The sequence below is a fragment of the Danaus plexippus genome (genome assembly GCF_018135715.1).
Source record: "Danaus plexippus chromosome 18 unlocalized genomic scaffold, MEX_DaPlex mxdp_20, whole genome shotgun sequence".
NCBI classification, from domain to species: domain Eukaryota; kingdom Metazoa; phylum Arthropoda; class Insecta; order Lepidoptera; family Nymphalidae; genus Danaus; species Danaus plexippus.
In genome coordinates, this window is record NW_026869853.1 from 5,029,893 (window position 1) to 5,043,555 (window position 13,663).

General features: G+C 40.1%; 2 protein-coding genes across 2 annotated transcripts; one reads left to right on the forward strand and one right to left on the reverse strand.

Moving 5' to 3' along the window:
• The first annotated feature begins 794 nt into the window (after positions 1-794).
• On the forward strand, positions 795-7,840 carry LOC116773074 (ribosome-releasing factor 2, mitochondrial). The gene is made up of 12 exons (XM_032665449.2): positions 795-1,001; positions 1,191-1,319; positions 1,979-2,116; positions 2,528-2,716; positions 3,109-3,620; positions 4,388-4,477; positions 4,779-4,968; positions 5,244-5,399; positions 5,687-5,909; positions 6,123-6,240; positions 6,827-7,069; positions 7,479-7,840. The coding sequence occupies exons 1-12, from the start codon at positions 848-850 to the stop codon at positions 7,638-7,640; spliced, it is 2,304 nt and encodes a 767-aa protein (XP_032521340.2). The 5' UTR covers positions 795-847; the 3' UTR covers positions 7,641-7,840.
• Positions 7,841-8,046: 206 nt separating this feature from the next.
• On the reverse strand, positions 8,047-13,596 carry LOC116773157 (AMP deaminase 2-like). Its single transcript, XM_032665554.2, has 16 exons — positions 13,374-13,596; positions 13,003-13,120; positions 12,688-12,883; positions 12,516-12,617; positions 12,351-12,437; positions 12,081-12,276; positions 11,867-11,992; positions 11,569-11,767; positions 11,337-11,468; positions 10,544-10,707; positions 10,188-10,311; positions 9,957-10,123; positions 9,640-9,760; positions 8,782-8,955; positions 8,585-8,695; positions 8,047-8,436 (listed from the first exon to the last, which is right to left on the reverse strand). Exons 1-16 carry the CDS (start codon positions 13,418-13,420, stop codon positions 8,293-8,295), a joined length of 2,208 nt encoding a protein of 735 aa, XP_032521445.2. The 5' UTR covers positions 13,421-13,596; the 3' UTR covers positions 8,047-8,292.
• Between the last annotated feature and the right edge of the window lie 67 nt (positions 13,597-13,663).

A 13,663-nucleotide genomic window follows, 5' to 3' on the forward strand; every position in this document is an offset into this window, starting at 1 on the left:
GTTTCGAGTGTATTGAGATTGGGATCATCCCAAAAGCTCTAGGCATTATTGATAAAAGAGAGGAATTTTCCAATCCATATTCAAGTTCTGGACTCAAATTATGTCCTTTACTCTGAGCCTTTCCAATATCGGCTTACAGCAGCTACTTTGTTAAATTCATTATTCTGTAGATTAAAGGGCACAGCTACTGGAAACAGCTGTGAAGCTGCAGTTGCGCTTTCTTAAAAGTTCTTTAACGCTAACAATCCCATTGTAGTCTATTGTTTACATTCTAGCAACTCTTTGTGAAGAGTTATTTCGTACTTCCATATGAAATAATCTACTTAAATAGGTCGGTTAGGTTCAAAAGTATGCATGGAGGCTAATTAAACATTAGCTAACGTCTTTTACCATTATACGAGGTGGTCTTTTAGAGTGTTAGGGGCATCGCAGAAGGTACATTGTAAAAAGGACATGTGACGTAAAGCGTCTGCTCGTCTACTAAGTGGACCTTGGGAAATACTGGGTCATTAGATTCTTTTTACATGAAAAATACGATCTACACTGTGGAGTTGCGGAAATATTATACTAAATATCAAATATTATACTATAAAAATTATTAAATGTATTATTTACGTACATGAGTATTTTATATTTTTACTCCCTATAATCGAAATATTAGTGAGTCCATACATTTTTACATTTCAATATCGATTTCAGTTAGAAATGTATATTTTATCATAACAAATACCCATCCCTATAGAAATTGAGGTATAAAATATTAAAATACTTTGTATAAGTCAATATTATGACTTTTAAAATTGAAGTTTGATCTTATTGCCTATGAAGTAGTGTATAGCTTATAGAAATGAAAAGTTTTATCTTACTAAATACCTATAGGAAATTATTCGGCAATGCCTTTTTACGTAGATATTACAGGTTGTATAGTACGGAAAAGATTAAAGAAAAAAATTCCATTGATAAAATAAGAAACATCGGTATATTGGCTCATATCGATGCAGGTTAGGTTATGTTGTTTTGGTTTTTTATATAACAAATTTAACATGTAAATAGTTTAACAAATTTAATATAGACAGTTTCATGAAATTATAAACGATTATGGCATAAGTGACTATTTCATATTTTAATAAATATGTTTAATTCAATTTGATTAAGATTTCTTATAATAAATGAATATATATACTTACCAGGCAAAACAACAACAACAGAGCGTATGCTATTTTACTCCGGTACTATACGATCGATGGGAGAGGTCCACCACGGAAACACTGTCACAGACTACATGGAGCAGGAGAGACAAAGAGGAATAACTATCACTTGTAAGATATAAATATTCTGTATTGTTAATTTATAGTTTTATTGATCATCTTATATGATTGACCAATTGGTTTGGTTAAAGCTTGTATCTCAATAAAAGTAACATCAACACTGTGACAAAGTGTAAACAGTCACCCATAGTTAATCAACTCAAAATAGAATTATATTAAAATTTAAGTTATTAACAGAATAATTTAATTCTGCGTGGGCTGCATTTTACTGCATTTCATATCTTTCCTCTCATAGATAGTTGCCACTAAAATTATTGTAACATTCAATATCAAGCACTCCCATGCTTTTTACTCTGAAGCAATTATTCTGTCAATAACTAAAATTTTATTATAATTTTATTTTGAGCCAATACACTATGAAGGACTGTTTGACCTTCAACTACTGTTATATAACTTCTTTGTAATTGAAAATTATTTTCTATTTTTAGTTTGGTTAGCTATAAGAGCTTGTTGTTTGTTGTTTTTTTAAACTATTATTTATTTTGTATAATTGAAAGTATTTGGAGACGGCAGATCTTTAACAAAACTTTAAGCTTGTCCTTCAATGTGTCGGTGGTGTATCATAAGAGTCCCGAATATGATTAATTAATTTGTAAACATATAATGATTTTTCCTAAACATATTTGGTTGTCTTTCATTCTCCATGACAGCTGCAGCGGTGTCTTTTCCATGGCGAGACCATCAAATCAACCTCATTGATACTCCGGGTCACATAGATTTCACCATGGAGGTGGAACTGAGTCTGGCTGTACTCGATGGTGCTGTGGTTGTGCTGGATGGCTCCGCAGGTCAGTTTAATAATTTGGGAAGTTTCATGAAATTGTATCTAAATCTCTATTCATCATATTTGGGCTTGAAAAAGTTTTTTCAACCACTCACTATATGAATACAGATACATTTTTTATTAAGTTTAAACAAATGATTCCAGATTTTGTAACTCACGTACATTAAAAAAGAAAAAATTACATATTTTCAGACTAGTTCTGACAGCTGAGTCAGTCAGAAAGAAATGTACAGAGTATGGAGCCATATGAAAAATCTTTTAATATTATGATTTTTTTTTCGATCCCTTAATTATTTCCCTCTGTATAGTTTAAATATTTTTTATCTATAAAACGTGCCCGTCGTAGTTTTAAAATATATATCTATGAAACATTTTAAGCTCTACATTCCATTCCATTTGTGATGTATGCCTATAGGAGTAGAGGCTCAAACATTGACTGTATGGCGTCAGGCCAGTGGGTACAAGCTGCCCCGGATAGTCTATGTTAACAAGCTGGATCGAAGTGATGCTGATGCTGAAGCCTGTGCTATCTCAGTTCAAGACAAGCTGCATGCGCTGCCACTCCTGCTCCATATACCTGTCAAAATGGACGGGAGGCTGGTTGGTGAGTGTTCCTTGAACCTAATATATTTACTATCTGAATAGAGGATTTACTACATATAAGTTGACCTGATATATTAGCGTTGTTTCGGCAGAAAATCAATATACACTATTGTTTATTTTAAATGTGTCCTTCAAGAAATTTAATATACCTTTTTATGGATTGAGGCCAATGTTTACAAAAATCGTATTTGCATTATTAACATTGTTGTCATAGTAATACAATAAAAACATAATGAACGACGCCCTACTTCTGAGATAAGTTAAATCAATGATTTTGACTAAAATGTATGGATACCTTTATTTCAAACTGATGTTGCGTATTAAAAGGTCCATCGCTCTGATTGTCTGCGAGTTGTAGTTATTTACATCCAAGCAATATATTTATCATTTCAGGACTTATAGATTTAGTAACTCTAGAAGAGATTATTTGGACCCAGGGTCGAGGGAAAAACTACACACAACGAAAACTGACCGAAGTGTCCGACGGACACAAATGGGAATACGCGATAAACAGACACAGAACACTCATAGACACACTCTCCTCTATAGACGATAAGTTGGCAGAGACAATAATACAACAGGAGTCGCTGGACAACATCGAGGCGAAAGAAATCGAAGACGCCATTAGACGATGTACGTTAGACATGAAAGGCTTCCCAGTTCTCTGCGGCAGCTCCTACAAGAACATCGGAGTTCAGACTCTCATAGACGGCGTCATATCATACTTACCGTCTCCCTCAGAAAGGACTGGGGTTTATAACAGTTTTGGCAACGACCTCTGCGCGAGAGCCTTCAAGGTTCAACACGACGACCAGCGAGGGGTTCTGACCTTCCTCAGGCTGTACAGCGGGGAGATCCTCAAAGGCCAGAAGATATATAACGTAGCCAGAGGAACGAGCGAACAGGTGCGTGAAAGTATGCTTAATGTTAACGTTTGATTGGGGTGAATTTGCCTCGTCTTGGGTATTCGACCTGACGGGTCCAGCGCTTGCTTACTTCCGTTGTGGGGAGACAATCCTGGTCATGTCAGCCATTTCCTTAACTCGGTTAGTATTTCTCCAGATACTGTCACACTCACAGTGTGGCCGTGAACATGACAATTAATATTGACTATAAAATTAACACAAACGATTTAACGTTGGCGTCTCCCCCTCACGTTTGTATCTTTTCTCCCCCTTGCTAGTGCCATGACCAGTCTAAATCGCAGTTGACTTTACACGCGTCCTTTTGTCGTAAAACTTACTTAATTTGGTTTAAGATTATTCTGAATTTTTCTGCTTTAAGAAGTGTTTTTTCACTGTCACCTATTCTGTCGCTCATCCTTTCACGGACCTGGTCGCCGTTTACCCGAGAGGTGCTTCATAGGTCTTTGTAATAATTTAAAAGAAATTTTTGTGCGGGTTGTTTCTGATGACAGCATGTTTCTAAAGCCTCAGCATTTCTTCCGCCAGTTCAGTATGGAAACATGTTCAACTTTAAAACAATGATTTACCGACAGCGGTGTGATTGAAACATTCATATCGGGCGCCCTTAACACACTCGGGCTAAAACTATAAAATGTGACCAGGGCCCTCGAATGCCTAACAAATAACGCGCGCGGTATATTCCAGTGACGCGTCACGATCCGTCAGCTGGTGTGGTGTCATGGGTAATACAGGTGTGTTGTTGTCAGACAGGGTCTCTGTCGGTGGCCTTGGCGGACGACTACCAGCCCGCGGAGAGCCTCTCCGCCGGGAACATCGCCGTCGTCAGCGGACTCAAGGTCAGGTAACGGGATTATAGCTCCGTATGTAGATAGAGCTGTTAGAGTGACCGCTGACATCCAATGTACACTAAGGTACTTCTGGACAGTGGTAGGGATTCCGCTGACTAGAATATATATGTACATATTTCTTAACATTTAAACAATTTTGAGTTATACGTCTGATTAGGAATGACTTGTCAGAAAGTCCTCGTTCTGTATGTGTATGTTTTTCCGTCACTTCATGTCGCAGGTGATACAAGGCCTACATTCCTAACGGTCCACCGTCCCAACGATGAGTACCGTCAGTTATTAATTGCAGACGACCATGACGGGTGACTTGGTAACTTCAAGCCAGTCAGCCGCCCGCCGCGCGAGGGAGAAGCTCGTCGCCACACTCAAGGATCCCAGAGCCCAAGACGACATGCTGGTGCCCAGCGCCAGGGTGAAGTTACAGGCGATGGACACGGAGCCAACTACCGAGGAAGTCGCTGACGTGATGCTGGGCATCGGTGAGGAAAATACTTTCAGTTCTATAGGATGAGTCAAATAATATTTATTTAAAATTGGAAAAATATGTCTGTGATAATATAATTATATTATATTCATAAGCGAAGGGGCAGCTCTGGTTGGAAAATGTTCATTCCTATGTGAATTCTGTAACCTTATTGTGCGAGTCCTGTATTGATTCGATAATAACTATTTTCGTATCTCGGCTTTGAATAAATACAATAAATAATCAATCATTTTGGAAAAGTGTATAAATTTTGTCGCAATTATCATCTAGGTACCAGTATCCCGGAGCCAGTGTTCCTGTGTTCTATAGAGCCCCCAGGTCCAGGACAGCTGGGGGCTCTGGAGACTGCTCTGGAGGAGCTGGTCAGAGAGGACCCCAGCCTGAGGGTGCACACCGACGAGGACACGGGCCAGATGGTGCTCGCGGGTGAGGAACGCTTATATATAATGATAGTAACGGCTACGAGTCCATATACTGTATACTAATCCTACCTCTGCTCTACCCAACTCCCAGACTGCGGCGGTCCGTTTAAAAACCTTATAAACCCGAGAACATAATTAAAGTCATTATGCCCCCGCTCCACGCCCTGGGATGTGCTTTTTAATTATAAATAATTAATATATTAAGTTTAATTCGCAAACAATTTCTTGACACATGATATAGTCATATGGAGGCACAATATTTCTCTGATCTAATCTTACGTGACGTATCAGGTATGGGTGAACTTCACCTGGAGATCATCAAGGAGCGCATCATCAGGGAGTACAAGATCGACGTTGAGCTGGGAACTCCTCAGATCTCGTACAGGGAGATGCTGGAGGGCTCGGCCAAGGATAGGCTGGTTGTGGACCGGAAGATAGGGAACGCCAGGCAGACGGTGACGGTCGTGCTGTCGGCCAAAACCGTCCGAGGCGTCGCAGCTGACAGAGTATTAAAGTAATCATATATCATTCATGTCACGTAACTATTCAGCGCCCCCGCGTCTGCCCCCGCTCTCCCCCCGCCCCCGCCCGCCGCCGGTTCAATCTGCATTAATTATTGCTTTAATTTAAACTCATTTCTTTAAATATTGTGTCTTATGTCACTCGTTCTTATGTCCAATGTTCCTATTCTTGATTTGTAATTTTTTTTTGTGCCTGTTCCATTAAGACTGGACAAGACGGCTGAGAGTGCAGCCAACCTCGCCCACGTGCACCCTCGCACCATGAGCGCCGTGAGCCGGGGCGTCGCCGCAGCGCTGCGGAGAGGACCCCGCCTAGCCTGTCCGGTGTGTTGGTGTTGAGTTTTCCTGACACCAACGTATTACTGAACTTCCATCTTGAATATCGTTTTACTTCGACTGCTCTTAACAGACAGTATTATATTTTTTGCTACCACAAATTTGTACCTTTTTATATGCGGGGGAATGTATTGGGCATTCAAACTCCCCGTGGAGTGCGGGATGATTATGTGGGTTTTACTCTTCAGTGTCAGAACACCCACGGTGATATTCTCGGTAGCCTAGACTCTAGAGGAACTTGTAAGAAACATCCATAGACTTTCTGTGTAAGGTCCCAGGCTCATAGTTCGAGGTTAGGTATTTGTGTTAAACTTCACACCATGTAAAGAGCTATAAGCTGTGCAATGACATTCTTCCGACAGCATCAGGGTGCTATCCGCTGAACACTTCCCACTTTTACCCTGAGATATAATCGTATTAGACGCCTAACCAACGCCCGTTCAGCGATTTTCCAGCCTGGTGCCATTTTATCTACTCGCGGAAGGAAATCATTGCCTTCCAACCCTCGTTATTGCCAGATCCCATTAGTATCCGGCCCGAGTTTCAAAAGGATGAGTATATAAAATCCTTCCAGCTGGTGGACACTCAAGTGACGCTGCACTGGCTGGAGGTGGGGCGCGGCACGTCCGAGAGCGTGGTCTCCGCGACCGTGTCTCAGTGTTTGCGGCGCGTGTTCTCGTCCGCTGGGTCCGTACTCCTGGAGCCGGTCATGTTCCTGCAGCTGGTCGTGCCGGAGACGCACTCCGCCCGCCTCCTGGCTGACCTGACGAGACGCCGCGCCGACCAGTTGCAGGTCACGCTGAGACGAGACAATAAGGTCACAATACAATTATTACGACTTTTGACATTTATATCGTAATCATTAATTGACATACAAATACATGTGCCTACTTCCTGACAGTCGTTGGCGTGGAGAGCTGGCCAATGATTATAATCAGTATCCGGTGTGTTACCAAACCTAGTTTCTATATAAACAGTCATAGCTCATGTCTCACTGGCTCACAGTTTTTGCTTCAAGGACTTCTGGTGTTAAATTATTTCAGTGTTATGTATCTGTTTCCTGCGGGTCTCTGTCAGAGGCGCCGCCTGTCATGTAACCGGCGTTTAATGCCCTCGCAGTGTTCTTATTCGTTGAACCCGCGTCGGTGCTTCCTTGTCGGGAATCTACCCGCAGGTCTATAAGCGCTGGTCACTGCTCATTGAAGGCACGTCTGCATCTCCTCCAGGTGATAGAGTGTGTGGCGCCCCTCTCCCGGCTGGTGGGATACTCCGCCGCTGTAAGGTCTCTCAGCTCGGGTCTGGCTTCCTTCTCCATGCAGTTCTACGAGTACCGCCAGATGTCGCCGCACGACGAGGAGGAGGCCGTGCGTGACGTCACCGGATTTTAAACTTTATTGTACTGACATTAAAACATAGTTTAGTGCACCACCATGAAGACATTAAGTATTATTGTATAATAAAAAGTACCCATAGATATAGTGAACCAGGTTTAAATAAAGCAATACATGTATATAACACTGGAATTCAAAATAAAACAATCAGTAACATGGAAGTAAAAGTTAACCCCAAGCTTGGTTCGCTCCCGCGGCCCAATCGTTTCATTGACCCCGCCCTGACTTGCGTGTTATTTGAATTTCAATCAAGAAGTTTTATATTTATATCAATTAATAGCGTTTTTTTGACTTTATCTTCGGTTTAAAAGCAAAGTTTGTTGTTATTTCGTTGATTATCAAATGTCGTAGCTGTTGTCCGCGCGGAGTGTCTGTCGTGTAGCGAAGCAAATGAAACGCCGCGTCGTGTAGCGCGCGTCCTTTATTTGTTAGTTTATAATAAATAGCGTCATTTCACACGACTGCTTAATGTCGTTGGATTTCAATTCACATAGTTCTCTGACAAGTTATATTTAGTTATATACAAAAACTAATAAAATATATAAAATAGTATTTTTCGGTTTCAATGGCTCCGTCGCGTCGTCTTCTTTATGTCGAATATCGGCCAAGTTAAGGTTGCTTATGAGTTGTCTCTGCTCGATGAGGTCGGTCACACCCCAAAGAGATTGTTGAGTTCGGCCCGGAGCGTCTCCAGGCGGTAGGTCAGCCGGAGGTCGGGCACGTTGGTGCGGGCGATGTCGTTGCCTGCCGCGCCCGCACGCTCGTACGTCAACCCCACCCAGCGCTGCTTCATCTGCACACGACCATGTTAACATTGACATTTTCTGAGATATATAAATTGATTTCTGACACTGTTTTTACTTAAAATTACGCTCTTTTTATGAACGGTTCAGATATTACTATGCTATAAACATGCGTTCAAAATACATGGTTTATGTTACCTCGCGGGGGAATCCCGACATGAGCACGGAATTCCTCGCCAGCTCGCACATGTCACAGGAGCTAAACTTCCAAGCTTGGGCCGCGATGCCGTACTCCTCCATCAGAGGCTCCTGAATATTTTAATATGAATTAAATAATTTTCTAAAATCATCAATATCAATTGGATCGCTGACTACGACACCGTATTCTGTAATACCTTCGTGTAATGGAATTGCAGTGGGTCGTCGGTGCTCAGCGTGACCCTCAGTCCTCGCGAAAAGTAATCCGGCAGCGGGTTGCGATGGTAACGAAGGAACAAGGAGTTGTTACTGAGAGGGGACATGGCTATGAAGATCTGAGACAAGTAGTAAATGTACTGCAACGCTGGCACCTGAAACAATCGGCCGAGGGAAAATGTTTTCTGCCACATAAATATTTATCTCACACCTCGATCCTAACGTAATTTATCAAAAACTGTTCCTTTCATTTGAATATATAAAATTACAAAATAAAAACGTTATATCTTCGTCAGTAGTATGCTTTCAACAGATGCTAAGCTCCGTATCAACAAAGAAGCTGATTTTTCGTGAAGTGTAGCTGTAATTTTGAAAGGTCACCAGACAGCTGAGAGGGATTCCTCAAGGGACAGCACTTCGATATTGTATCTATCCTTCTGGACCTGTTGTAAATCTACAAATCCAGGCAGTCTCCGAATATGGTCATCCATATCCGCACACTTATATTCTTCTTTACCAGCTGGGGAAGACTTGTACGCAAAGCGATATTATACTAGTATCGGTAGTCGGTTGACTAATTTTGAAACACCCGATCTTCATTAAAGTTTTTTATAAATCCCAGCTATACTAAGGGCATCCAGGGTAGAGTCACATTAGCGACCTTACTGAGATGTTTAAATAAACGAGAGTTCTCCTGGTCACCTCTGTGCCATCACTAGACATCGACACAGGCTATTTTATCCACTCCAACATATTCGTTTATAAAAGATACACAATTCCGGATTATTGAACAGGCTGTAAAACTTTTAAGAATAAATCTTCTCCAGAAAAAATCTTACTTTCCGCAATATAAGTCCATGTGAGATGTTCTCCGCGAGCAGGAAAGCAGCACACAAGTGAGCCGGGGGGCCGGCTTCTCCGCAATGTGGCCGGAGAACGAACGTGTTCAAACCCTGTTCCCTATACGTTGATAAAGAAACGAAATTAATATTAAAACTGAAGACGAAACAATGTTTTTCTTTTAATAGCAGGCAATTTTTTTTTTCCGCCTAAACGTAGCTGTATATTTTTATACTAATCTTTTATGCATCTTTACAATTACTACAACATAGTTTTAGGAGATGAAATCTGTTGAAGTATAGTATTTAAAACTTACTTTCTCAGTTGATTTAGCATCACAATGTTCGCGTACATGTAGTACAGATAGTAGGCGTATGGGGGATTCTCTTCATCGTCCCATTCCTCTGGAGTTTTCATATTTTCTGTCAGGTTTGGATTCTCTGGTTTCGACTCGTCGTCTACACTGTCGAAACCTATCACGTGCTGTAATGGACTTATCATTAAAAATTTAATTCACGAACCTTCGTTCATATTAACAAATACTTACAGTTAGAAACTTGTGTAATTCGGGATTCGAATGAGGATCAATAGAAACCTTAAACAGAGGATCGAACAAGTTATTCAGGAACTCTTGAAAATTCTTCAACAAATTGTTTATGCGGTAGACATCACTAGAACGAACAGAAAAAATATGTATTTTTTGTATAGAGCGCAGCAAGATTTTGACGACAGCTATTCGGGCTACACTACTAGAAAAATAAAGGTTTCCAAAAAATAGTCTTAATAAGAAGTTACACTAGAAGTCAATATAACCAATAATTCATATTACCTGTACAAATCCATGACATACTTGTAGAAGAGTGACACAATAAAGTTAAAAAGGAGAAAGTCAGAGCTGCTCACTATAGTCTCGGCACCTGCACCAGCCATCGCACGTGTGAGGAGTACACGCGACGTCTCAGAGCCCACGCGGCCAGCTCGCCCCACTCCGACGCCCGCTTACAGTACACGGAGATGCGAGGTTCAGCATATGTATACTTGCTGTCTTCCAAGTCGCTTATCACTTCCTACATTTAGTATTGAAAGTTTGCAGAAGGAAGAACTGTTTTTAAAGTTGTTGAGAGATTGTAGTCGTAGTCTAATCCTTAAAACTGACTAAAAATTGACTTTAAAAAAAAATGTACCCATAAAATCACTACCACCATTGCCATGATCCCACTGACACATTGTACATGCATTATTTGGTGCTTTGGTCGGAACCAGAGGACCTGGTTTATTTTGGCCTTAAAGATAAAGGACCAAGACAAAGAAAAGCAAATGTTTTTTTGACCCAATCTTACGCAGAACGTTGGGATACAGCAAATGAGAATAAGCAAAACATTTCCACTCTCAGTCAAAGAGAAAAGTTTTGTTGAACACCTACACCAAAGTTAGGCAGCAGTATTGTGGCTAATAGTATCCCGAGATAACTTAACAAAATCTATAATAACGGCACGGGTCACAGTGAGATAGGGTCACGACTAGACACTGCCCAACCGTGATGACGTTTTACAACTTTCATATAACTTAGACTATCAATCATTATTTATGCATAAAGTACTACCAAACGCAAATATATATATATATATATATATATATATATATATATATATATATATTCAGATAAATCTCTTTATGTGTTTGTATAGTTGTTTACCTTTAAAATGTCTGCAAAGTAGGCGCCGTTCATATAATTGTCAGTTTTTAGAAATACTTCTCGGAGTCTGCTCTCTCCTACTGGATTATATTTGGCATTGAATCTATCAAACCGATGAAACGTGTTGCGATCCTAGAAATATTAAACTACTGTATGAGTATAAACTGGGGTTAGAATCATTTGAGTACAGATCCATCCAAGCTTTGCGCCTGTTTCCATATAAGCGTGTTACCGCGTGAACGTCCAGTATATCCACATTAAGATCGTATGCGTCCAGCTGCATCTCCTCGAAAACTGCCTTCAGCGTTATGGGCAGGCCGTCCCTCAGAGCCACCACCTGACCGGGCTGAGCTCGCAGCGTGCGCTTAATGAATCGCAACAGGTGCTTTTGGTTCATGCAGGACGCGGCGTGGATGTGCGTGTCTACTTTTCTAAAAGTATTATATGCTTTTACTTAACAATTTCTAAAACCTTCTTATAGTGAATTTTAAAATTGTATTTACATAATATCATTTTCGACAAAATCTTACCTAACGTTATAGAAATCCCGGTGTGGTACTGCTTTTTGAAGAGCCAGCTCGTGTAGTTCGTTCAGTAGCACATGCATCTTAAACTTCGACGACAGGTAGCTTAGCCGGCGATAACAAAACGACTTCCTGGAAGAGGTTCATGAGTGATCTCTTAATACAAAACTAATCTACGGTTACACGGGTGGTACGTTATTGATAAACTATCCAATCTCACAATGGTCCATCAGAAATCATGTCAGTGAGGAGACTCATGTCCTCTACGTATTGTTTGAACGACAAGTAGCGATAGTTCATTTTCTTGTTTTCGTAGGCATCTTCTTTGTTTTTATAGACCTGCACTACCCCGTGCTTCCACCGATATACTAAATGCCGGTCTGGGGGAGTCGGACAGTTCCAAGGGTCTTCATCTCCTGGGGTTGCGATGGAACTTTATATAAAATCTTAATATTTTTATAAATAAAAAACTCGACAAAGACTGACATACCCGGTCCTTCATCTTGCAAGTCTTCTTGACTGTCTTGAATCCTAGTAAACTTCGAATATATAGTTGATAACGTTCCTGGTAAAAGAACTAGAAAAAAGTAGCAATGAGCTTCAGCATCTTATTGGCTTTAACGAAGTATAATTTAAAAATTTTATATGAACTTACGATCGGTCTCGGATCGCAGATTATGTCTGTCTATTTGTTGAAAATTAAGGAGTTCCTCTGACGAGCAGGTCGTTAGGTCACAGTACTTCTCGTCGAGATCAGCTAAAATATTAAAGTACGCGTCAAATCTCTATTAAAACATAATAAAATTATATCAATAAAGTTGTCATACGATGAAATCGGAGATAGGCTTCGTTATTTTGTGGCTTTTCTTTATTGTCATTGAAATAAGGCGGACACTCGTTGTGGGTCAGATAGTAGGCCAAGTCGTCTGGAAATGATTGGTTGGATATTTCCATGTAATTTTTTCTCAAACTTAGGGCGTTTATTAGGAAGCTTGCCGAACGTTTTAAATCGTCTAACGGCACCTGCGAACCATATAGGTTCTTTATTATCAATATTCTATTCGTGTGTACTTATATATAAGGCTGCCTGTAAAAAAAGGGGTGATGAGCAGACGTATATTTAATATTTATCAAGTATGAACCCCAGTAATGTGTATCCCAGTTATGGAGATCCGCTGGAAGGGCACCGAGCGACGCGGTCCGTCGCCAGGACCTCGGATCTTCATGCGCGTGGAGCCCCACTGGTTCCTGCGCGTCTCACTGTGAATTATGCAGCTATATTTATATTTCTATTATTTAATGAACTTACTTCTGGACCTGCTCGTGTCGATGAATTTTTCATTCTATATTTTCCAATTTGTATTAAACATTGCTTTAATATTAAAACATATTTGCATCAAATGTAAACTATACAGACATGATATCTAGACGAGTAACTTAAAGAAAATAGATCTGTCATTTAGAATTTTAAAACTTTTTTATATAACATAAAAATACCTCGTTTTTTGCATACCTGCGCTCTCTGTTCCAATTTTTTACATCTTTTGATGTCCCAAACATGTTCAACGGCTATCTATTTCATTACTGTATTTAAGAATATAATTTTCTATGATGACCCTACAAAGCGACGAGCATGACTGGGGATTGACGATTATGACAACCATTAGAAAGACCTCTTTAACTTTTTTACTAAGAAAAGTCTTGAAGCAAACTTTTTGATATTAATTAAATATATATATACTTTTTATATAACGTAAATATTACATTGAACGTTTGTATAAGATGTGCGTAGATAAGAACAAA